Genomic DNA, 27,578 nt, shown 5'->3' with positions numbered 1-27,578 from the left:
ATATCATTTTAGGTATGAGGGAAAGGGACATCAAAAACTTCATGGAGATAGTGGGGCTGGAGGAATGAATGAGATTCAGAGTCAGTGTTCTCACTGTGTTGTATGGGCATTTGGCACAGAGCAATTCTCTTTTGTATGGAGTTATCCATGCAGCATGGCACTGCAGATTGTTAAGCAGCCCCAGATTCTGGGAGTGTCCTGCGAATAGCACCCTCATGGTGACTGACAACCATGAATGCTGTGCACACTTCCAAGCATCTCCTAGGATAGTGGTACTGCACCTGATTATGAACTTCTTGCAGATAGAGAAGAGTAGAAAAGGACATTCAAGGCAAAAAGAACAGATATAAGAACATCCATAAAGGGTTTATGGATCAGGGTGCAGAGTGAGGTGTAGCAAAGATACAATTCTAATAAAGGCACCAGGGAGCAGAATGTAAGAACACTAATGACAGGTTAAGAAATTAACGAGCTTTGTGCACTCTTCCTATGCCTCAGTTGATGGAACTGAGTGAAAGGAATATAAGCTTTAGTCTTAAACAAACTTGGGTTTGAATCCTAATTCTACCATTTATTTGGTATAAAAGTCATTTCATCATCCATAAAAATAAAGATATAAATAGATCAATGTGAAGAATTGAGAGGTACCTTAGATAAAGCACTTAGCAAAGTCTATAAAACATATGATGTGCACCAAAAATGTGAGTTTGCTTTTAGTAGTCTGCCTCTGTTCTGCCATCCCTTCAGTTTAATGACTTGCACCTGGATAACTTTCCGCTTCATTTTACTTTTAACTCTAACTAAACACACCTAATTATCAAGTTTAGAGACTGGGAAAGAATGTATTTTGCTCAAAGTGTTTGGAACAAATTATATGTTCAAGGCTCAATGAAAGATTCCTAGGAGGTGTTGCTCTTAAGGGGGCCACATGGGAGCAGATTATTTTGAACATATAAAGCACCACAGAGGCAATTATTCTGTGCCTAGAATCTGGTAAGAGAAAGAAAATTATTACTTTGGCAGGCAGAAGGTATGTTCTTTTTTACATATGGTCTATCATTTTTTTCATTTTTGTGGAAGAGAGCCTTTAGAAGCAGACTTTTAAAACCTTCTATTTTGAGGTTTCTTCAACAAGAAATGTACCTATAATTGACTCCGATGCTTCTATTTCTCATTTAATGTGAAGCTTCCGCATTAACTACTTCTCCCTGTTTACAGGTTGTTCCTTTAGAAGATACTTTGGGCCCACATTTTTTTTTTATCAGGTAGTCGAATGATGAGTACAGCTTGTTATAGCTTTGCTAAGTAGCAGAGGCAATGGGAAGCAGTCTGGCTCCTGAAAAGAAAAACAAAAAACAACTATTTGTTTGAATGATACGGTTGTATACAGTAAAATGTCCAAAGCCAAGAAATCTCACGAACACATCCTTTCAGCAACTGTTAGAAACTCAAGCTGATGACTGGGAACTGTTTCTAAGGCATCTGAATCACTACTAGCCAGAACTTCTGTTCCTTTCAGCTTCTTAACTTCAGAGTATTGATCTGATCTTTGTGTTTCCCGGAAAAGACCTAAAGAAAAGAGAAACTCATAGTGTCATAGTACTATAGTGCTGCTTATCAGTGCTAGGCAATGGATTGTTGAGAGGCTAAAGTGAAAGTTAGGAACAAACAAGGCAAACAGATTCATGGACACAGACAACAGTTTTGTGGTTACCAGAAGGAAAGGGAGGAGGGGTGGGTGGTAGATAAGGGTAAAGAGGGTCAAGTATAGGGTAAAGGAAGAAAATTTAACTTTGTATAGTGAATACACATATTATTGAAACCTATTTTTTTTAGGCGAGGCAACCCTTCGTTGACCTCACAGATTGCAAGGACCTTGTCAGCTTACAATCCCTTATTTTTTATTTTTTATGCCTACAGCACCTGGTCTTCTAGGTGGTTTCCCATCCAAGTACTAACCAGGCCTGACCCTGCTTAGCTTCCGAGATCAGACGGGATTGAGCTTGTTCAGGGTGGCATGGCCGCAGACTTGAAACCTATAATTTCATTAACCAATACCACTTCAATAAACTTAATAGAAATAAATAAATAAGTTGCTTCAAAAAATTGTAAAAAATAAAGTGAAAGCTGAGGATTAGTAATGCATTTCACTTTCTATTTCCCCTTCCATTTATTCTAATTCAATCGACTCTTAAAATTATGGAGCTTTATTCCTAAATTTATGATTGGATTTGAGAATTGTAATCACACATGCAAAGCTTTTTTAGGACACATTTTGTAATTCATGTAGTTAACTTTATCACACATTTTGTAATTCATGTATTTAGCTTTATCTGGAAAACTGCAACTGATTAATAGCATAAGATGGGCTCTTATAAGTTGTGTTCCCCTTGCAAAAAAATGGTATTGGATTCTAAACTCTAGTACCTCACAGAAGGTGACCTTATTTGGAAATTGGGTCATTATAGATGTAATTAGTTACAATGAAGTCATTAGGGTGGGCTCTAATCCAATATGACTGGCTTCCTTATAAAAAGAGAAAATTTGAACAAAGAGACATACATACAGAGGAAAGATGTGAACAGACACAAGAGAAAGACCAGAGGCCTGGAATAGATCTTCCCTTCACAGTCATCAAAAGAAACCAATCTTGCAGACACCTTGATTTTAGACTTCTAGGTTCCAGAATTGTGAAACAATACATTTCTGTTGTGTAAGTCACTCAGTTTCTGGTATTTTGTTACAGCGGCCTTAGCAAATAAATACTAGGGTTACATTTTTAAATTGGTATGTCTTTCTTTAGACATATTGTTCATTGACACTAACTTTGTCACTCTAAGTATTTGCTATAAGAACAGTTTCAGTGAAAAATTAATTTGAAGACATTGTTAATCTGATAAAGTTTCTAAAAAGTATTTGCCAGCACCTGTGTCTGTTCTTACTGACACCACACTATACTATATTAAACCTATTTAAGCATCTTCTTAATGTGGTTCTTTAGCTCCCATCAAGAGGCATTGAACAGATCAAGCCCTTGACTTCAGATTACCTCCTGCTTCTTAGCTGGGACAGTTATATCAAATTAAATTTCTTATTTCCGAACACTCTGAGACACGCCTACACCAATTTTGCCTCTCTTATTACCTCATTCCCCCAAATACTCACTATGCCTTCACCTTTCCATTACCCATGAGATTGATTCCTAACCAGTCTTCCAGTTTAGTTTTTAGTTCCATTTGCATTCCTGAATTCTAAGCTCTACCTATTTTTGTCACTTTCTTCAGGTCACTACCTTGCTTCCTAATCTTGCCTTTTTTGCTCTACTTATGGTTTCTCACCCAATCTCCAGATTAATTGACCTTGACCTCAGGCAGGGATCCTCTGCTCTTTAGTAGACACCATTTGAATTATACAATGTAGGCTAAAGTTTTGTGAGTTGAAAGCAGTAATGGGGGTTTGTCAAACCTTAAACAAAAGGTCTGACAAACTCCCATGGGAAAAGCCAACGAGACCTATGAAAGATGGTTAAAGTAATTAGAAACTGCTGCTCAAGCCTCAGGACTTTTAACTTTGAAGGGCAGTGAACAGGTCTAATTCATCTTTGTAATCTTGATAAATGCCTGAATAAAAGGAATGAGAGAATTTCAAAAAGATGAATATGAAGAAATATGGATGTAACTGTAGAGGCTTCTATTTACGTCACCCCCCTCCAACCCTCACCCCGGCACTCTTTCTCAATGGCTTTAAGGTATATGAAAGGATGAGACAGTAGGTCAGGATGAATAAGGAATTAAGAGAGACAGAAGAGGTAGCACAGTTGCAAGTACCAGCATTCTGAGTTTTGAACTAGGCCAATTGATCAGGGCCCCATTCAGAGAGGCTGTGTATTATACCTGCTAAAAGTATATGCCCTGGAGCTTCATAGGTAGAGCTTGATTTACACTTTTGCTGCATTTAAGTTGTGTAACCTTGGAAAAATTACCAATCCTTTCTGACAGTTCCAACTTCTTAAAGTATGATGAAAAAACATTATTGACTTCATAGACCATGACAAGGATTAAATAAGTGTAACACATAAAACAGTGCCTGATACATAGTAAACACTCAAAAAATATTAGTTGTTCATGTGAACCATCTTTTTAAGTAAGAAAGATGTTAACAGTGATTATTCCTCTATAAGACTTCAAGTTTAAGGCTCAAAGTGCCAAGTGTATCCCTCCCACACACGAAGACAACCAACCAACAAAAGCGACTTACTAATTCAACATATTTGTTTAAGTATCTTCTAATACTATTGCAAAACTGACAATGTTGAGTAAGAGTCTAGCAGATAATACAGATTTATGGCAGAAGTCACAAAGGATCGAGACCTCTGTGATTCACTCATTTATTTAGTCATTGTCTTTTATTTCATTCCTACATAATCTGAGGATAATCTGAGGATAATTCAAAAATCCCTATTCCATCCATCCATTTATCTAGAAAATCAGAAAAGCTAGCATCTCCACTTAAGATATCAAAATGCTTGTGGTAGTGACAACAAATACATAGTTTATTTCTAAAATAGCTCATCAGTTGAGAATTGTGCATTTAAGAATTTATTAAATCCAGTGTTACTCAGCTAAACAAATATTGACATAATGTGTCATCACAATATGCTCTCAATAACAGCTTTTACATTGCTAATGAGTTTTGCCAGAAAATCAGAGATTTATGCCAAAAATTGGCTCTGCGTTTGTCAGCTAACCTTAGCCAGTGTTTTGTATGCAGTGACAAAATTACCAAAACATCCTCTATATAGCAAAGCAGACAATGGAGCCATAAACCTATTTTTCAAATGCTCGCAGTTCTGTCTGTTATAAATGTGTATTTACTAAAAGGGTCTAAAGGTGTATTTATGGAGATTATTGAATGTTAAATATTCTCAAGCAAAGTGAGATCACAGAACTGTTCAACAGCAAGCTTGAGGACCCTTACAGAAGTATCCTTTCCTAATTTTTGAAAAATATTTCAATATAAATCTAAGAAAATGATAGTGAATGTAACGATCGGCGGGGTGGACTTTTTAATTATATGTACCTAGGAGCCAATCTCATTTTAACTTTGGACACATTAACCTAAATCTTGTCTTCCTTTAACAGTAAAAAGAAGTCAACATTAGTATTTTCTAAACATATTAAGAATTAAATCATGTATGTAAAGTGCATAGGACTGTGCCCAGTACTGTGCCCATGAAGAGAATGAGCCCTACTCATATTTCATCTCGTATTTAGCAATATCCATGATATAGCTAATTTTAATATAAATTTGTGTAAAAGTGGGAGAATGTTTTTAATGTCTGAGACAGTAAACGCTTTGCTACAAAAAATGGTAAGGAATATGAGTAAATTGGTTAATCAAATATTCTGGCTGAAGGAGTTATTTCATATGAGTCTCAAATAGTTGAAATTTTCAAAATTTTCCTTCTTTTATGTAGTCTTTCAGTTATAAAGTACTTAGAGTATCTATTATAGGCAAGGCATTTGGAAATCATTTGTCATCTTATGCTTTTATAAAATTTGTACATTAAATCAAATATTATAATTCTATATTTAACAATTGCTATAATAGAGGAATGTACAAATGCAATGGTTGTTAGACAGCTGATCACCTACCTAACTGCGCTTGGGAGGAGTGAGGAAAGGCCCAAGGGCTTTTGAACTTGAAGAATGAGTCCTAGTTTTCCCAGGCGGACAAGTGGAGAAAGTAAAGGCATGAAGGCATAAGGACATGGCACATCAAGATACTATTCGTAGTTCAGGGTAGCTGCAGTGTGAACTGGAGAAGGAAACTGGAAGAGTAGTGCTAACAGATGATTCTGAACAAAGACCAGTTCACGAAGGGCCTCATATCGTGAAAAGTATAGATTTTTATTCAATAGGATTTTGACAAGTTGAACTACACGATCATCTCTCCACATCAAAAAGCTCAGTTCAACAAGTGTGAAAGATGAAATATATCCAAAGCTTTGATAACAGCATATAACAGAAGACAGGGGCTTTAATTAGACATTCGAGGTGGCTAGAAGATATATTTTTGCAAAAAGAATCAATAGAATTTTGATTCATTTGCTATGGTTAAGAAAAAATTTTAAAAAATCTAGTAAGTTCCAAATATTTGGCTTAGGCAATTTGGAGGATGAGGATAAGACTGGAGAGACTGAGCCTTTTGAGAATGTCTCTTTCAATTAAATAGCCTGGTTTAAATAATGATTTATCTCTAACACTATCAGAGAGTAGTTCCATAATTTCTGTAGTGCAGAGCCTTATGAGTAACAGTCTAGTTGGAAAAGCAAGTTACTAGGGGACTAATCTTTGCAGCTGCAGGTGCAAGATACATAAAATTAAAAAAAAAACGAACTGATGCGGTCAATACATATGGGGTCAGTCCTACTTCCATTATGCCAACCTATGTAGTAGCACCAGAATCATAATTATCTTTATTTGACTGGCTATTACTTAATGTCCTATATAATTTTACCATGTTTATACCATATATTCAGAAGTAATGCCATTTATGATCATGATACACATATTCAGTACTCTAAAATGAGAATTTAAGCCTTACACATTTCATTTACATTTTTAAAATATTCAACACAGACCTAGTATATTGTGAAAAAAGATACTGAAAAATTCTCCTAGTATAATGTGAAGAGTACCAAGGTCAAACAAGGAGTTGAATTTCAAATTATCAACCTCTTTAAGTTTCTTTTTCTGTAAAATGGGGATATTTTCGCACTGTGAAGTGAAAGTATCAAAGTACTTGACACGAGATACTTAATACATTTTTTGGGTAAGCTACATATATAAATCACATATTTATATAAAAGGCATACATGTGTGAATTACATACATAAACCATAACATGCATATGTAAGTCATAATATATGCACACGTATACATATATATATATGTAATTTGCAGTCTTATAAATAGCCTTGAGAATATTAATATGCACTCACCTAATTCATAGTATATTTAATGCTCCATTAAAGTATGTTAACGCTTCCAAGTCACAAATATTCAAGGTCCTTAGGTAAAAAGACATGGTAGATATTTTCGATATCTTAATTCAGAAAGAGGGGGCTTAAATGAAACTTTCTCCCCATTGACTTTCCTTTCAAATAACTAATCTTAAGAAATAAAATATTCAAAAAATTATTGGACTTTAAACACTTTAAAAGGCAGCTTTATTACTAGTGAGACAATTAACTAGCATCTTTGCATTTACTCAGATACTGGAGAACCAAGCAGTGATATGTGTACTTTCCAAGATTCTATAACATCTGCTAGTTCCTTTGACCCCTTAGACTTCATTTTGTTCACCTATAACATGAAAAAGTTGGCCTTATCATTCTCAAACCCAGCTACACAAAAGAGCTCACCAGGACTGCTCTTTGTAAAGAGATTCTTATACACTATTCCAGATTTAATAAATCTGAACTTTAGGAGTAGTTTGCAGAAATCTATTTTTAATTCCCTAAGTGATTTGGATAATCAGCCAGCTTTGGGACTAACTAGCCAAGACAATTATGATAAACTTTTTTTTCTTTCCTGAAATAGGACTGGCATTTGAAAGTATAGACTCATTCCATGACCTAATGGTTATTATTCACCTTTGCTCATTTTTCTTTTTTTGCTGCATTTGTTATGAGCTGGCTCTATAGGTATTCTGATTAAAAGCTTTAATAATAAAAGTGTAGAAAACATGGCTTACGGTATAACAACGTATTTTCATAAGATATTGTCAATAATGCATTTAAACTAAATACTTCAAAATATTCCACACAAAGAACTTACATATCATGTTTACTTAACGAAATGTCTAGTTTTTTAAGAAAATGTTTTTAAGTACTACAATAAAAATTTCAAAACCAAAGAACAAATTACTTTGAAGTATAGGACATCATAAATTTATTTATTTAACACAGCAGGCAGATTTTGTGCTAGAAACAGAGTGGGGGGAAATCTAAATTAAACAAAAACTTCAGGGAATGGGTATTCATAAATTTCTGGTTAACTGAGGCTTCATATTGTTAAGGATCAGGGAGTCTTTGAGCATCAAATTTTGTTTATCAAAATAAAAACTTCCCCAAACATCATTAAGTATATTTTTCTACCTCAGCAAAGATTTTTCTCCCTTTACAATTCAGAACATTGCTGCTCATTTGTCAAATATATAAACAATATCTGGATAATTTCTTAAACTTAACTATCAATGTCCCCCTTCAGATGCTGATTTTGTTGCATTTCCTAATACTTTTTTCTCCAGTGAACCTAGAGCCTATGACAGGGAAGATACTGAAACATGCTAAGATAAAAATTGGTCTTAGAGATACTCTATTCGTGAATAATTCAGCAAGTACTTACTGAAAGCCTACTACCTTTCCAGGTCTAGAAAGAGCAAGGCAGACACAAGGCCTGCCTCCATAAAGCTCACTATCTAGAATACAGCAAATCGAGCCTGGGTTCTGAACCACCATGAGCTGTCATTTCATTTTTAAAGATTTACATAGATACTGATCTCTGTAAGGGCATATAAAATCACCCCTTACACATATACACATATCACTTTTTAGATTCTCATAAAGGGAATTTTGAAATCTGTACATTGACAAGGACTATGCTTTTTCCAATTGCCTTCTGCTCTTTATTACAATATAGCCTATTTTCTTTTCCTTCAGTTCTCCCCACATAGCCTCTGCACTTCTGCCTATCCTGCTGGCTTTTTCCGTGACACTTTGCTACAGCTTTCCGTTCCCTTTCTTTCGTTTCCTCCTTACTAGAAACTTGATAATCTGGGCTTCTCCATCTTCCCTTAACTGGCTTCTTATTCATCTGACTAATCTTAACACTTCCTAAATGTTTGACTTCAGTGAGTATAATTAATCAGCATTTCCAATTAGCATTTTCTTGAGCTTTGCTGTGAACTTCAGATCTTCTTTACAATACTCTCTTCCTGAATGCTATTTAGAAATATTATCCTCAGAAAGACAATGTTTGTTGAGGATTCCTGTTTTAAAAGCTCTACTAAGAGACTAAAAAGGGAATGCTTAACTCAGCAAAGGATGCTTCTACTTTAATTTCAGTTCTTACCATTACAACTATTGGATTCTGCAAGATTATAGTTAAAACTGTAGGATAGCAATTTTACACATAAGGGCTATATCAAAAAATTCAGTTTTTGGCTCTTCGATAATTCAATCAAAATTCATACGAACACATGAAGCTTGAAACTTAAAAAAAACCTAAATGATAAAAAGTTAAGACAGTTGAGTATTCAATTACATGTTTACATCCTTTATCAAAAATGACATATAATTCAGTATTCAACTATTTTTGAGTCTGCAAGTCAGATGCTGTCAAGCAAACTGCCATGGATGATCGATAATCATTTTAAAATTTTTAACTCAAAGACAAATAGGAAGATTCAATAAATTTTAATTTTCCAAATGTTCTCAGAATTATTAGAAGCATCCTCCAGTAATAAAACACAGTTGGATAATCCATTTAATCCCAATGAACTAGCTGCATGTGCTGTGAGGTAGCAATGAAAGAAAGACTAAGATCCTGTGTCCTCCTCAATGCATAAGCACTCCCCCTTCACATGCAGAGTGGGTATAACAAGAAGAGGCAGAGACTTTTTTGGCTCTTTCATTATTTCATCAACTATTGATGTTTTCATAGTATTTTAAATGCCTGATTTCAGTTTTACAACAATATCAAGATTTATTCTGAAAAATAATCCTATGTTCCGAGCAGCAGATATTAACAACTTCCAACACGATCTCTAGGAATAATTCGCAGTTCTGAACCATGCTTTAGAAAAACATTTCCTACACAAACAAACAAAACATAAAGTTAGGTATTTACAAAACAACAAGTTATCTTAACAGTGCAACAATTAGACACAATATAGTAGAATAAAGTAAGTAGGTACAAAAGCACAAACATCAGAACTTAATTTCATGCTGTTTAAGACTTGTTTTTATTCCACTCACATCTTCATAACCCAACTATATGCCTGAAGTTTTAAATAAGAATATTAAGCCACAAAATGCTAACATATATACTCAGCAAATAACAATGTAAATCAATTTAACCATCAATATTTGCTTAAATATACCAATACCAAAGGACAGAAATAATAATTAATCTAAATTATCACAAGTGACAAAAGTTTAGACACTCTGACCTATTTTGATTCAATTGACAGAATTTTACTTTATGTCCCATGATGTGCACATTTCAACTTTTAAGAGTAACACAACAGGCAATGTGTTAAAATAAGCACTAATTCAAACTAACATAAACTGCTAAACATTTCTAGAGTAAAAACAAAAGCTTTTAAACCTAAGTTTAAAGGCATCTATCTATATAATGAAATGCCTCATGATCTTCAATGAATAACATTTTTAATTTAATAAAATTAAATACTGATGATTTAAGTTTTAAAAAATTTACAATTTTGAATCCCTCTACATTTTCTATATGGCTTAATTTCAATCCCAAGATCTATGAGGCTAATATAATTTTATTATAAAACAGAAGTACTTTAAACATAAGTTAAACATAAATACTGTTCAAAATTGAGGTTAACATTATATTCGAACATGCTTAATTTCAAAAGATTATAATTAGATTATAAGCCTAAAAGGGTACATCTGAAAAAAACTATCTGTTAAAAAGTTTAAGATTACTTTTACCCTGCCTTTTTGTTAGGACATCAACATACAGCACTGTATAATATTAGGTTAGCTCTGAGTGTGGACTAAGCCCTTTGAAGTTTAAATGAGTACTTCTTTAAAATAATAATATTGTTAGCAATTATTGAATGCTTACTATGGATAATGCAAACTTTTAAGCTTTTTACATGTACCACCTCACAAACATCTAATGAGGTAGGTCAAAACCATTATTCCCATAAAGGTACAATCTTATCTTCAGACTTTTTGTTATGATTATTAATTAAAAATCTTTAACACTTATTAGTCCAGTTTTCTTTCTGTAGCCAAAAGCATGCATAATTGATACATATAATGAAACAAATTATTATTCAGAGACATAGGTAAATAATGCTACAAAATCCCTAAAAAATAGCTATTATCCTGTTAAAATTCTATCCGGTTCAATTAGAATTAAGTATTTAGTTCGACTGACATATACAGCCTCACCCACATTTCCATGAGTTTTAGACAGATACTCACCAGCAGTCTGTGCAGGATTTATTCCTATTCCATCTAGAAAATAAATTATAAAATCGTCTAAGTTATTTCTTAAGCTAAAATGGTTTACTAGTAACAAGAGACTGGCCTAAATAGGGCTACTGTGAAATAGGCACAAGTTAAACAACTTAAATCTAAGAACATGAACGGATGGCAATCATTTGGGCAAATTATCTGCTGAAGTCTGTTACTATTGTACATTCACATCCACTGCCAGATTAGATAAGAACATCTGTCAATGCAATAATCCTGATACAGCCTACAGAAGATAGTTTTGTATTTTATTATGTCATACATAGTGAAAAACATAACCAAGAGCACCTTAGATATGTCATTAATCATTTACATATTGCTCCATTGTATAAAAATCTTAAGGCCAGGAGAGCCTGGTCATATAATTCAAGTTTCACTGACACTTCATAAGAAGTTTACAAAGCACGTTCCTAACAGCTATTCATTTGTGAATTTAAAACTTTCTAGAATGTAGGCTAGTTTTCTTCTAGAGAAAAACTTCGATGTGACAGAATGCATAATGTTTTAGTGTAAGAAACTGTCATATCTAAACTATATCATGCTACTGCACATTAAATCCATCTTCTCAATCTATCCTAACTGTGCAGGAACCACTCACTAGCGCCCATAAATATTACTCTGTATTCCTGAAAAACAGTTAAGCCCTCACTGCCATCTTACTCCTCATCTTATTTCGTTATTTTCTCATATAGCTAGTTCCATCAAACTTAACAGTCGTATTTTAAGATATTCAGAATTTAAATTATATACCTAATTGAGTAAAATCCTCATTAGTGCAAGCATATAAGAAATAGTTTTCATCAAGAAAATAATTACAGAGTATAGCAAATGTACATTCCTGCTTAACTTCCTAAATTCTAAGAGCGTTTACCAATACTATTAAAAAAAATTTGTTAAAAGAAAAAAGTTATTTTCAGTAATAATAGGGAATGAAGTGATAAGGACATAAGATATTACAAAATGTTATACCAAAGAAACTGAAAAAAGCTAATTATGGACAGTAACTTTGACTCAGTGTTTACAATTATGCATAGCATGTATGTTGATATACATTTTGGACTTTTATATTTAAGTCAATTTTAATTAATTTGAAATCTTTTAAATAATTTATATAGTTCTGAGATAATAAATAGTTTTAAAATGAAATCTTACCATTGGTAATAATTGCACTTGTGGCTGCAGGAACTTTAAACTAAAGGGGAGAAAAAGAAAACTAATTTTGTATACGTACATACTCTATAAAAGATGGTTAGCTTAGCAAAGATGGTGTACATATAATCAATTCTATAATTCTAAAATGTGATTTATCTTTTAGAGTAAGTAACATCGTCAAAAAAAGCTATCGTAATTTGCTTTAAAAAAATATTCTCTAAATACATTTCACTGTATGTAGGACACCATGGATTGCAAAATGCACCTTATTTTACATAGTATAAAAACAAAAAACACTACTGATGACTCTATGACAAACTCAATATTTACTCTTTCAGACTTAGACATGTTACTTTCATCATATATAATTATGTTATATAAGCAAAAATAAAAGCAAATCAATTGCTTAAAATATTACTAAAATTTCTTCGTAGACATAGTAAGCTCAAACAATAGCTCTCTTGTGTTTAATGGGAGGCCAAAAAAGGCTCATCTTCTTTCCTCAAATTCTCCTTTAATGTATTGCTGAGTTAAATATCACGGGATGGCAACAGTCTAATTATGTTACCGGGAACTAACTACTGAATTCAAGTATTTGCTGATGTCAGCTAGACAATTATGTGACTGCCAGATGGCAAAGTGATAGTAAGACTCCACTGATCTACTTTCAGAGATGTTGTAAAAAGATGTGCTTTCTAAATCAATGAAATGTAGTATGGAACTTATTGGCAGCTAAAAGGTAAAATTCTTCTCTTAATGCTCTAAAGACTAGCAGTTGTCCAAGAGTATTCAGGTCTTCAGTTAATTTATCCAACAAATATTTATTATGCACTTCTATACTATGACAAGTTTTATAGATATTATAGTAAATTTTGTAATCATATAAGCTTAGAAAACACTAAATTACACTAGTATTCTTTTTAAAATCCTTCAATATGCTGCTAATACAGTTTATTTAACTTCAAGAAGGAAATAGTTAAAAATTCCCCATACTTTTTGGCCATTGATCACAGTTTTTCATGGAATTTTTTTTTTCTTTTTCTTTTTGGTGGTTCTAGTAGTGTGGGAATAATACTCTTGGAAATGCTGCTCTAGGTATTTTATGATGGGCACATATGCATAGTTGATAAAAACAACCAAACGTTTATTTTATGATTCAAAGAATCACATTTTAAAATAAGAACTGAATTATGCATAAGAACAATTACTTGTTACAGGATTATGTACCTAATAAATAATTTTATTGTCTATATGGTACATTCTTAGTTGTAAATGTCCTTTTAAAGATTTAAGAATTTTAAATAAACCTTGTCATGCTTAGAAAAACTTTGATCAAATACCCAAATTAATTATAGGACATGTTATTTTTAAAACTTGAATATTACAAAGTTTCTAGTCTTATCCTTAGATTATGTCCATTTTAAGATAAGCTAAGTATTTTCTTGTTCACAGCCATATAGTGACAACATATTTTATGAACATTAAAAATTAAAAGCAACTGCTGATAGGATTTTTCTCTTCTCAAATATAGAAGCAATGATTAAGGTAAGATTTGGGGAAGCATCACTAGTGATGTAAAATAATATCCTATTATTTTTGTGCTACACTACTGACAAGTTTTCTCCTGAATGCAAAATGTATTTTATGCTCCTCAGTTTTCATTTAGTTTTTTCCTCAGATCCCTAAGTCTTATACTTTAGCATGTTAAGAGAGGGCTCTTCTCAGGCTTTTGACAACTCACTACTAGTTAAATTAACCTAGCCGTGTATTGGGGAGTTTTATTATTTTTATTAAGAGGATTTTACTAGGGATTTAAATCCACAGGCTCTTGGGTTTGTCAAGTCAACTCTTGTTATCATTGAAAGATTCTACAATGTCATCTTGTGAAAGGCCTTCTCCCTGTTGCCTGAAAGTCGTAACCTTTCTAAATGTGTAACACCCATGATTCACAATAGTTATATGTTTTATTAAAACTTATATCTGTAATTGTATGAAGTTTGTTAGTTTATTTTCTATTGCGGGTCTGTTAGGATGTTCTTATGTTGCAGTAGAAGACCAAGATCAGATCAATGCCTTTGCTTTACAGAGGACAAACTAAAAACAACTATAAAATGTAATAATAAATATTAATTATAGCTTGTACAGATCTACTTCTTAAATTGGAAAACTATAGTATCTGCTACGCCACAGACCAGGAATATTTCTTGCAAGTGCTTGGTGTGGCAAAAAGTAATGATGATGCTGTATTCAGATTTGTTTCCCACCTTTTTACTTATGCTTTCTGCACAAAGAATAGATCAAAACTGACTATAAGACACCTTTCACTTTCCAGTTTAATTCTGAATGAGCAATAAACTATGTCGGTGGTCCCTGACAATAGTTTACAAGGGGCTACATGAGTGCTGATGAGTTGGCTGATTTTTCCATTAATCACTTATCTACAGAGGACTGCGGGTTAAGCTGGCTTATTTACTTAGTTACCAAAATTATTTTTCCATGACTATAAACTTTTCTAAAGATTGTGAACCAAAACGTTTGGATTTCAGTGACTCTGTAATACAACATTTTTACCTTCACAAGATTTCAGTAGATGCTATATTTTTACTCAAAATCACTTAACTACATAGAAAGGACAGGTATTAACCACACATTCCCATTTTACAGATTAAGAATTTTGAGGAAGAGAGAAATTGAGAGGCTTGCTCGTGTCACACAGATAGTTAAAGACACATTTAAAATAGGAACCCTAAGCCTAACAAGTCGCATTTGGGTACCATTTCCACTCAAGCTACTCTTTCAAGTGTCATATCCAAAGAGTTGTCTTTTAGATTCTTCTGATAATAATTTTAGATGGAAAATTTTTATTTCATAAAAACAGAAAACGCAAACATTAAAAAAACTAGACACTTTTAAAAACAAATTTTACTAACAGTCCCCATACTCATACAGAAAATTTGAAAAATATATTTAAATTGTAATTCTAGAATCAAAAGTAGTAAAAACTACAGTAGTAGTTTTTTCACTACTACTGTAGTAAACTACAGTGACATATTGCTATTTAAAAAATTTACATATGACTGTACCTTTTTAATTTCAATAAAAATTTTCTTTACACTTTTCAATGGCTGCATTGAATAAATGTGCCAATTCATTCTTCTTATATTTCTCAGTACTTTCGTTCTACTTATATCCGTAAGTAAACCTTAATTTTTTGATAGCATAAACCTCGTCATGAACCCACATGAAAATGGTGGGTCAAAGTGCATGCAAAATTTAAAAGTTTCTGAAATACACTGCCGAACTGCATTCTATACAGGTTGTTCCAATTTCTACACTTACTTCTTCTGCTGCAAACTTTAAGACTGCTGTGAAAGGTGTACTTTCAGGAACGCTTAGTCTGCAAGAAGAATTAAAAAGAATTTTTTAAAAAGCTGATTTTATTAAAAGCTGATATTTTAAAAGCTCTTTGTCTCTTATATCGGCTATTTCAGCAGACCTGAACAAATTTATCTTTTGAGTCTGAAGCTTGTGTATTTTGATTGCACACTACACTCATTAACTCTAAAATGAAAAAAAAGCAATTAGCCTTATATCTGAGATGGTACCCACAGTTCCACTTAAAAATTTACAACCTATACAAGTGCAGATTTATATATTTTTAATACGTTGGTACAAACAGGTCTAGCATATGGACTTGCTTCCAGAGATGGATTTCAAAAAGTTGACTCTCTCCTTAGTCTTCAGTCCACATTACCACCTCCAGTCCAAACACCTTTTCATCTAAAGCAAGAATGTCATCATTTTCATTACAAAAGAAGGCTACCTGAGAAATATCACAAGATCATAAATCTTATAATGATCTTTTCTGTGCACTTTTAATAACCAAGTCTGAAATAGTAGACCGACTGGATGAAAATGAGCATTAACTATAGCAAAATGTGAAGTCATTTCCCACAAAACTTTCACATCATCTTTAGACAAAGGGCTTAATACAACCCGAAATAACATTTTGAAGAGCGACACATGATTTTGATATTAACTTGTATGGTGTCAAGTATATTCAAGACTATTAATAAATGGTCAAATCTATGAATTTTCCAATTTAAAAACTAAAAAAGAATTGACATTATACTCTAAAACAAATAAACAAACAAACAATGTAAACACCTAAAGGCACAGGAAGAGGTTAAAAAAGTAAAATAAAAAATAGAATATTTCTAATGCAAAATATATTACAATGAATAAAGAAAGAAAAACAGATTCTTTTTCAAAGTAGGGAAGAGAGACTTACAAACATTTCTCTTCAAAATTTCTCTTATTTGTCATCACAGGGTAGTCATTTGTCTAAAGATTATCTAATAAATTGGCAATGTAATAGTTTATAAAGGAATAGCACTGTAAATATTTCTGCATTACATTTATAGTTTAGATTCACTGTATTAGAACTTGTCCTCAAAAGGACAACTTCTAAAATCTTAGGTTTTCAATTCACTTTTGAACTAGAGAATGGAAATGTCCCTGTTACACATAAATAGATAATCATATTGATATTAAAATAAGTTTCTACTTGTATATTAAATTGGTGAGACTGTCCAAAGATAATCCAATTAAACATAAAATAAAAGCATTTTTTAATATATGTTCTATAAGGCAGAAAATTACAGAGGGACTAGGAGTCATTGTGACTCCATAGACTTTATCTAGATTTGAATTTGTCGTTTGTTGTATTTGCCAGTCACATTTTGTAAATTTGGCATTTATGCATTATACTAGTGTTTTTAAAAAATGAGAACTATTCCATATATTAAAGTGAATTTTTAAAATAAATTACTGGCAAAATTTGTTTTTTTAAAATATATACTTCTTATAAACAGAACTATGATATAACTTGACAAACGCTGTTATAAGGAAAAGGAACAAAGTTTCTATAGGAAATTGAAGAAGGACGAGGTGAATTCCCTGGACAATTACAGACATCTTCAGAGGTGAAATTTTGATTATTAAAGGGTGTTGTTTGGCAAGAAGTGGTGGTCACAATACTGCATTCCTCGCACAGAAAAGAACATGTGTAAAAGCAGGGAGGATTGAAAGGACTTCTTGTCAATTCTGGAATATGATGGCTGAAGCTTATAAAGTGATGATGGTAGTAGGAAAGGGAAGAGAATAAGAGTTAGAAATTATGACTGGAAAGATTGGAAATAGACTGAAAGAGCCAAGGGTATTTTTAATTCATCCTTTACATATGAGAATATTTGATTTAAACATTTCTATAATATAGTAGCAACACCAACTGTAGCAATATCAATAAACAAAATCATAAAAAAATGAAAAATCTGACATTGCACACAATACATTTAGAACTGAAACATCCTTCCTACAATTCAACTGTTAGCAATATTAGAAAGTCAAATGAAGTTTCTCTATCAAAGTATATGTTTACCTTCTTGACAAGTGAAAAGTGTCATTAAAAAGTTAAAGCATGTTTCCCCACAAATCTTGAGTTGCTTTTATTAGTACCCAAGTAGTAGTTACTACTTACTTTGAAGAGGAAACAGCATAGCTACCTTTATATACACAGGTACGCATGTTATGCATATTTATACACACACATACCCATATATAGATTATACATACACAACCACACACACTAAACAATAGGTATGCCTATTAAATTCATTCACTCACCAATATTAATTGAACTGGTACAATGTTCCAGCCACTCTTATAGATACAGATGCTGTCCTACTCTGTCTTCTTCCACCCTCCTTCTCTCTTTTTTTCTAAAGTATATTTACACATTAATGAGAATAATCCAGTAAGAAGGAGGAATCAAAGATGCTGAGGAGAGGGATATCTTTAGAGTCTATCAAGACTGAAAAAATGAGATCCAGAGCCCAAGTGATACTGCTAGCTGTTAACAGGAGCAAAGTCACATTTTCCATTCTAACAGGGTCATAGAGATTACACAGGTGTATAGATATGGATGGAAAGATGAAAGAATTGCTCTGATGGATTGAGAGAACTGGGGAAAGGAACTGTGAGACATGTGAAGATAAATTAAAAAAAAAATCCTTTCAGAGGATAAAAACAAGCAAAGTTGAGTACTACTGAGCATAGTTATGAATTTTACGTAAAACCCATCAGCTTAATTGTGTAATTTTCTCCTGGGACATTCAGGTATGTATGTACAGAGAACTCAGTGGTTGAGTTCAGAGTTGGTGTTTCACCAAGCTCTTGGAGTGAAATATATTGGAGGTAGGAGGGTACCAGAGTTGAAGGTGTTTGCAAGAAAGTGACTTCAAGATTGACCATGGACTCTAAGCTGGATAGAAAGGAAAGAAGTTGGGTAAGGCATGGGGGAGAGAGCAGTGATAGATTAAAAAAGCAATCCTATCCATGAATTAAAAGGAATACTTTTATAGAAGAAACATTAGAGTAAATCACCTATAAGAGAACGTGGTTATCCATAAGAGTGCTTAAAAATAACATTTTACAGGTGGAGCAATTACTTGAAATAATGTGAAAGGAAATTCATCAGGAGATGAATCCATCAAGAAAGCTAAAAGTTAGACGTTGCATGGGTCACAGACAGCTAAGTCTGTGAGACTGGTAACAGCTGCTATAGTTCAGTTAGGTTGGCCATGATAGTAATTATTTATTATTAATTAATATTATGCATAAAATCCTACTGAAGTCCTGCTCTTTGCTACCTTTCATATGACTTCCAGCTGCAATAATCTCAATGTTTATCTACAATCATAGAAAGTTCAGATGGAGAATCTAAGTAAGATATAGGTTATATCCGTACTAAATGCTAGGGGATAATAAAAGGCCCCGCATGAATACACTGCCCTATTTCTGCATTTCCCATTTACTAATCGCTCTTTACTAAATCCCAACATAGTTAAGATATGAGTTAAGGCTCATTACTTTGTGATACCTGATGGTAAGTCACTCACGCACAAGAATAAGAAGCCTGACAGTAACAATACTTTAAGTAAATCAAGAGCTGACAAGGGTTGTTTAAGGGTTCCAGTAATCCCTAGAGCCCGTCGACGTGTCGTCCTACTCCAAATGAGTTCCGAAGGGAGGTCACCAAATCAGCAGCAACGTTCCGGTCACACACACACCCCTCACGCCCCCGCAACCCCGCGCCAGGGCCCTCTGACAGGAAAGGACCGGGGAGGTTCTCGGAGAGCGGGGGCGCAGGGAGAGGAAGGCTTTAGGACACTAGGGTGGGCGTAGTTCCGGAGGCCCGGATCCGCCCCGCCCAGACCTGCTCCGCCACCTAAAAGGCTCACCGCGGTCAACTTACACTTTGTAAGGCAGCCGCGGGTCGGACGTCAGCGTGATCTTAAAAGAGACCTTAGACCTGAGAAAGAGAGCGGGGAAGAGTCAGAGAGAAGGTCGGGCAGCAGCAGGTTCAAGGAGTAGGGCGGTCGTCGGTAAACACTTACATGGTGGAGCCAGTGAGGACAGAGATCACACACCAACTGCCCCGTGATAACCCCGCTTCTGCCGCGGTGCCGGAGACCGCTCCACCGCGCTCAGGTCCACGTCACCCTCGGCGAACCGGGGACCTCCAAAGTTGCTGTTGTCCAAGACACTGCCTGAAAATCGGTCTCAGACGTTCACACTAGGCGGAGCCTCTAAAATACAAAAAGTTACTGATTTTGCACTGTATTTCTGATAAGAATATGTGGATCCTATGGAATTAATTTTTCTCTAATTGCAGTTATTTGCTGCCGTATTTTTGTCAGGCAGCACAAGCGCGAGCATAGGCAAGAGGACTCTAAGTGCCAGCGGGCCGACTGGGACGCAAATCTGTGTACTTGGTGGGCGGGTGAGGAGCCTGGCGTGGCGAGGGGCGGGGACGTGGGCGGGACTGCGGGGCGGGCGCTCTCGGAAATTGCTAAAGGCAACCTGCGAGCAGAAAAGCTCCCCTGAGGCTCAACAAGCAGTTTTAACCCGGCTTTCGTATTAGCAGTCTTTTGCTTTTCCAGCAGCCTAATTCTGTTATATAATTTAGATATCTCATTTTTCTCTTCACGCTTTACTCTGAAATACTTATATATTTAATTTTACAGATAAGAGAGTTATCAAGTTGGTGAGAAATACAAGATCTCTGCACTTGAGCAATTTGAAGTCTAATTGGGAGGTGCAATACATTAACAGGAGATTTCAATAGCATGTTATGTGGTCTACTAGGATTAAACCTAGTGGTCTAGCATTAGCACTAGGTTGCTGATCATCAGCCACATTTATTCAGTATAACACCACACTTTTGATTCTATGTTTCAAGCACAGAAGCTAAACAAGAGGAATGTCAGGATGAGTAAGAAAGGTAGATGCCAACCCACTAGGATCTAACAATCAGAAGTTCTTGTACAGAGAGAGAAGACTACATGTTTTCTAAATTTTATTACAAATTCTAAGCATCTGGAAAATAAACAGCCCTCTCACAATGTCTGTAATGCCCTTTTTAAAAAATATTAGAAATAGGAAGTAAAATAATGGGGAGATCGATTTAATTTTTAGAATATTAAATGAAGGTTTTTTTTTTTACATTACATTCCCATGATTTATATATTTTATAACTGGAAGTTTGTACCCTTTGAGCCCCTTCATTCATCCCCATCCCCCAATGATCAATCTGTTCTAATATCTGTGAGCTTATGTTTTTAGATTTTACATATAAGTGAGATCATATAGTATTTGTCAGATATAGTATCTGACTTATTTCACTTAGCATAATGGCCTCGAGTTTCATCTATGTTGTTGAAAATGGTAACATTTTATTCTTTTTAATGGCCAAGTAATATTCCATTATGTGTGCATGTGCAGAGATCAGATTTTTTTTTAATGAATATTATGTTACATTCTTAAGGAGAGAAATCTAATAGAGGAATAGAGATGTAATTGTAATGGGAATTCTAAAGACCAATTTAATCTTTGTCATAATTTTGCAGCAGACTGCTCTTTTATGGTCACTTCTACTTGTAGAAAGAATGCTGATTCTGATTGTAAGAAAATGAGATTCCAACACTCTCATAACACAGTTCTTGTCTTCACTGAAAAATATGTCTTTTCGTAAATAGAAGGATAGGGAGGCAAATGTTGATTGATTTGGGGATGGAAAATTATAGCATTAATAGCTGAAACAATGGAATTAGTTGGTGTGACTAAGATTTTTGAGAATAGCAATAAGAAGAAAACTGTATTTACCTGATGTCAAATAACAATGAAGAGATTAGAGTACATACAATCTCTATGTCTAAAAAACATATCATATGTTTTTAAACAGAATTTGCATCTTGTATTTTGTAGTTTCATTTCTGTTTCTATATAAAAACGTATGGTGAAATCCTAAAAAGAAATACATATTTTGATCAGAGAGTTTTTATTGTATGTATAAAAAGTAGTGAAGACAGTTTTAACCTCAGGTACTTATATCTGCTGCCTCTTCAGAAAATATTTTAATATATTAAAATTACAAGGGGGAAACATTGTGTTCCTAAGTGATATTGAAAACTACCTATTACTCAACATTTAGAATTCTTTCTCACCCCAATTTCCTAACTCTCCTCCCCATATGGTTGTTTCTTCAGTCACTGCATAATTTCTAGAGCCAAGTTTATTTTTCTTGGAACAAGAAAAGAAATTATAATTTGATTCATTTATACTCAATATTTTGGTTTTTTAACTTTGCTAAGGCATTTAGCAAAATTTGGCAAATATAACAAAAGAAGGACCTTATTATTTACTGAAAAGTTTAAGTGCTGAGGTATATTTAATGATTGTAAACAAAAAGATTTGGGGAGCTAATTGGCAAATGTAACATTTTAAGACAACAAACAGTATAAATAGCCTAATATGTTTTGGAAGGGATCCAATTAGTATCATGTAGAGACAAAAATGATTGTAGAAGTGCACATTAGAACTCATAAAATGTCAATGAAACATACCAATATTCTGTTTGCAAAAATATATAAATGTCTCATTATTAGAAGATAATTGAGAGAAATTAAATTTACATAAGGATTAAAAAGATTTGCTTATATGATTATAAAAATTCTTACCAGTTATTTCTATAGCCAGCTTTAAATAAAATAGAAGACAGTCAGATTTGAATGCAAAAAAAAAATCTTACTAACTTTTCCACCTTGATTTGACTATATTATGACTTTGACTAAAATCACCAGATAGTTAAAGTATGTAATCCTGGAGAGTTTACACTGGGATATAAATCTTAGAATCTTATACTCTAAATACATCATATTACAGGATACAAATAGTATCCTGACCAATTAATAATAAATACATATATTTATTGGAATTTAATTAGGTCACTTTTTTCCTCTATTATCTTTCCTCTCCCTACAGTTCTCTAAGGGGGCACTAATATAATTGGGGCAGTGATAATAATAAGGACTCAAATTTTATCAAGATTTATTTTGTGCTAAGTAACTAAATGTTACACATTTAGTATAAGTGAAAAATACAGATTTTAAACTTTGACCTTAGCTCTCAGTTATAATTCAATGACAAGAAGCCATATGCAAAAGGAGAGTTGATCTGGTAGACAGAAGTACATGGGAATATGGAAATGCTACGGTGATCCTAAGGTAAGAACTATAAGTTTGGAGAGTATTTACATCCCTGCGAGGCCAGGAACAATGGAATATAGGTGAGATTAGAGCCTAGTAAGGCCAGGCAAAGGCCTTAGAGGAGATTACAGCTTTAAATGTGTTACACTTGGTTATTATGGTTAAATACCATTCTCAAATATTTCCTGAAATTTAATGAGAAATTTAATAAAAAAAAAAAAGCGCTTTTCTAAGATGGTCATTATTTGACTATAAGCCTTATAAATATGAGACAGTCACAAGGTGTGCAATATTTTAACTGCAGAATTTGTAAAATACCTTTATTATAAGAAAGCATTTTAAATTATAAAAAGCAAGAGTTTGCCAGTCTTGTATAGTTAAAATTTCTCTCTAAATAATGTGCAAATTATTTTTTTAATGGGAATTTTACTTGCTAGAAAAATTAAAGTAGCCTTTGGCAGATCTATTCCAAACACAAGATTATGGTTTCTTTTACATATATATTTACTCATTTTATACTTCCAACAGCTATATGAGGTTAGTACTATTAATATTCCATTTTCAGTAAGGTAGCACATAGAAATTAAATAACATCCTAAGTTTAAGTGGCTGAAAAGAAACAATTCAGATGTCTGAGAATAAAACCAGGGGTTTGAATACTGCAAAAGGTTAAAAAGTCATATCCTTAACTACTGACAATTCTTTGAGGTAGGAAATTTTGTTATCCTTATTTCACAAATAAGGAAGTTAAAACTCAGAGAGACTAAGTGATTTTTTTCAAGGTCACACAATTAGCAAAATGCCAGAGATGGAATTGGAAACTTTGTAGACAGGATCCAAAACCTACACTCTTCAACATGATATTTCATAAATCTATGATTACTTGCTTATAAATACTATGATTATGCTACAGATAGTTTTTCCTACTTCGGTCAGTTAGATTTCATATATTGTGCAATATATGATAATTTTTATTCTCATATAATAGTAGAATTATTTTAAAGTATGTTAAAAGGAATTCAAATAGCTCAGTAGAGAGTTCTGTCTCTAAAAGGTGCTTTGGAAATTTGTCAGGGCATTTTTTGTTTTTAGAATGTTTGAGGGTATAAAACCTGACACACAATACCTAAATGATAGTTTTAAACAACAAAACTTCTCTCACTTTACTGGATGAAGAATAAACTGGTATAACCACTTTGGAAAATGATTTGACAGTATCTATTTAAGTAAACATATACATATACTCTATGTCCCAGTATTTCTAGTGCTTGAAATATATCCAACTAAAATATAATAACATATTCACCAAGAAATATGTCCAAGAATGTTTATAAGAGCACTCTTTTCTAGCAACCAAAGTTGGGAATACCCAAATATTCACCAACAATAGAATGTATAAATAAAGTGTAATATATTCATGTTAATGGATTACTATATAGCAACAAGAATAAACATCTATTACCATATGCAACCATATGAATGAATTTCATAAATATAATGTTGAATAAAAGAAGACAGACACAGAATAGTACAAATTAAATGAACCATTTATATATAAGGTTCGAAATCAGCAAAATTAACCTATGGTGTTAGAAGTCAGGATAGAGTTTACTCTTGTGGGGACGTAGAAACTAGGATGGCATACAAAAGGAAATTCATGGGTGCTGATAATGTTGCTTGACCTGGATGTTGATTATGCAGTTGACCCTTGGACAATATGGGTTTAAACTTCACAGGTCCACTTATACATGGATTTTTTTTTTCAGTAAATACTGTAAATGTATTTTCCTTATAATTTTCTTAACATTTTTCTCTAGCTTGCTTTACCAGAGGAATACAGTATATAATACATATTTCACAAATTATGTGTTATCAACTGTTTAAGTATCACTAAGGCTTTTGGTCAAAGGTAGGCTGTTAGTAGTTAAGTTTTGGGGGAGTCAAAGGTTAGACATGGATTTTTGACTGCATGGGAGGTTGTAACTCCTAACCTCCACATTGTTCAGGGGTCAGTGATACTGGTTTCTTAACTCTTTGAAATTGCATCAAGTTGTATGCTCAGGATTTGTGCACTTTTCTTTATATGTATTTTATTTCAATAAAAGTTTATATTTAAAAATTCCAAAAACTAAAAGAATTGCAACAAAATAGCTGGAAATGATACTGGAGTTTTAGTGGGGAGAGTGCAAGGTGATCAGTGATGCTAAATGCAAAAAAGTGGAAAACAGTAAAAATTGTGTATTTTTAAGGTATGAAAGTACAAAGTAAATCAAGGACAAATTTATCTTTTATTTTTTCTTGGTACTTTCCAGAACTTCTTCAGCTTTTTGAAAAATCATGTCATCAGCTGCTACCTCTCAGCATTTGAATTTCCACTTTCGTGATGACCTTACATATTGGTGCAGATATTAGTCACTTCACTACAACTGCTTCGTTTTACTTTATTGCACTGTGTAGACATTATATGAAACTTAAATATTAAAATAAGTATCAAATTATTATAATTAACTTTTATTTATCTTATATATTATATATAGGTTATAATACAGATTTTAAAAACTGTGTGTAGGCAGTTTTATTATCTAATAATTTATGTTTAGAATTAACACGGGAGCATTAAAATATTTGTAATAAAAAGGAGGCATTTTGAGTCACTTATTTCTGTAAACCAATACCTTTATAATAGATACTAACTTTTCACCGCACAAACTCATAGGTGTACTAAAAATATAATTTAGTTTTTCTTTCTTTCTGTCTCTGTCTTTCTGTCTCTCACTTTCTCCTATTTCAAGCTAAATTCTGCCTAGTGCTACAAAGTTCACCTGAGTTTTCTTTGTCAAATCAAGTTTTTCTTAGTCAAATCAAGATTTCTAGATCCATCATGGTTCCTCTCTATGTAATTCTTTTTGGGGTAGTATGTCAAATATAAGCTTTTGGAGAACAATAGTATCCAGTCCTTTGTCATTTTATGTCTATATGCCCATTTAGTTTATTTTCACTGACATCTTCTGAGATCTCATTGTTCTCTAGTAACATCAGTACTTATTAAACGATGGCAAGGTGTCTTCAGTCCTCTCAGGAATATGAGAGAAGTGCCCTGTTGGATTACTCTGTGGTTGTAGGAAACTCAGCATGGCTTGGTCATCTTGACTAATTACAATGTACTTCCCTTCTCAGAACGGAGGGGACCTTGTTGTTTTCCTAGGTTTCACTGAAAGCAAGAGTTAGGTATCTTACCTCTGATTTCTTAATTCTCTAGGAGGTTTTTATCCTCCTAGGAATCAGAGAATAGAACTATTTTTCAGGGATAATTTCCAATGTCTAACATTATCATTTTCCTTTTCTTTCTCCAGCCTAGAATATTTTAACATCTTCGCTGGGAAAGATTGGGAAAGCATCAGAAACAAAGTGTAGATGGATCAGAAATTATGCCTTCAAATATGTATAATATTTTCCAATTTATAAGGTTAGCATTATCTTATTTTGCTCTCCATTTCCTACTGTGGTTTTGCTTCTCTTTGAAGTGCTGGAGTCTAAGTATCTTTGAACAGAAGAAAGTGTAATGAAGTTTAAAAAAAGAAGAGGTTACAAAAGGAGAAAAAGCCTCTGCTAATGCTTTGAAATATTTTTCTGATACATTTACAGTGAGAAATTCAAGGCCCAGAAATTATACAATCAGTTTGTGGGCAAAACAGTTCTCCCAGGTTTCCTGACATCTTGTTCTATTCTCATTCTAGTACACAGTGATATATGCTTTGAGTGTCTTAAATGATCTAATAATTTTACCATTGATGAAATCTGGTATTCTTTAAAACCTTTGTAGTATAATTTGAAGTGAGGCAGAGTGATACCTCCAGCCTTGTTCTTTTTACTCAGGTTTGCTTTGGCTATTTAGGGTATTTTGTGATTCCATACAAATCTGATGTTTTTTTGTTCTATTTCTCTGAAAAATACATTGGGATTTTGATGAGGTTGCATTAAATCAGTATATTGCTTTAAGTAATAAGGTCATTTTAATTCTGTTGATTCTTCCAATTCATAAACATGAAATAACTATTTTTTCATTTGTTTCTTCTTCAATTTCTTTTAATAATGTCTTGTAGTTTTCAGTGTATAAGTCCTTCACATACTTTGTTAGGTTTATTCCTAAGTGTTTTATTCTTTTTGTTGTAATTGTAAAAGAAATTTTTTTCACTTCTTTTTCTGAAAATGCATTGTAAGTGTGTAGAAATGCTATTGATTTTCGTCAATTGATTTTCTATTCTGAAAATTTACTGTGTTTGTTTATTGTTTCTAATAATGTTTTAGTGGACTCTTTAAGGCTTTCTATATAAAGAATCATGTCATCTGCAAAAAAATGACAATTTGATATCTTCATTTCCAGTTTGAGTGCCTTTTATTTTTTTCTCTTGCTTGATTGCTCTACCTAGGACTTCCAACACTATATTAAGTAAGAGTGGTGATTGCAGACAATCCTGTCTTGTTCCTGATCTTAGAGGGAAGGTATGCATAAACAATAT

The 27,578-nt window shown here is 33.2% G+C and overlaps 1 protein-coding gene and 1 pseudogene across 1 annotated transcript; both read right to left on the bottom strand.

Annotated features, from left to right (window-relative positions):
- Positions 1–1,911: 1,911 nt before the first annotated feature.
- LOC111734036 lies at positions 1,912–2,029 on the bottom strand (annotated as a pseudogene).
- A 3,861-nt stretch (positions 2,030–5,890) lies between these two features.
- Positions 5,891–20,260, bottom strand: UFM1 (ubiquitin fold modifier 1). Its single transcript, XM_011385558.2, has 6 exons — positions 19,909–20,260; positions 19,767–19,823; positions 15,791–15,848; positions 12,452–12,491; positions 11,249–11,281; positions 5,891–9,877 (listed from the first exon to the last, which is right to left on the bottom strand). Coding segments are annotated over exons 1-6 (258 nt in total). The 5' UTR covers positions 19,911–20,260; the 3' UTR covers positions 5,891–9,809.
- Positions 20,261–27,578: the final 7,318 nt, after the last annotated feature.

This window comes from Pteropus vampyrus, unplaced genomic scaffold (genome assembly GCF_000151845.1).
Source record: "Pteropus vampyrus isolate Shadow unplaced genomic scaffold, Pvam_2.0 Scaffold737, whole genome shotgun sequence".
NCBI classification, from domain to species: Eukaryota; Metazoa; Chordata; class Mammalia; order Chiroptera; family Pteropodidae; genus Pteropus; species Pteropus vampyrus.
The sequence above is the reverse complement of the archived record's forward strand: the minus strand, read 5'-3'. Positions and strand labels throughout refer to the sequence as shown.

Coding starts and splice junctions, on each gene's coding strand:
- UFM1 (XM_011385558.2), bottom strand. Junction 12,492..15,790: donor TAAAGTTTGCAGCAGAAGAA/GTAAGTGTAGAA, acceptor TCTCCCCTTTAG/TTTAAAGTTCCTGCAGCCAC. Junction 9,878..11,248: donor AAATCCTGCACAGACTGCTG/GTGAGTATCTGT, acceptor TTGTTTGTGTAG/GAAATGTTTTTCTAAAGCAT.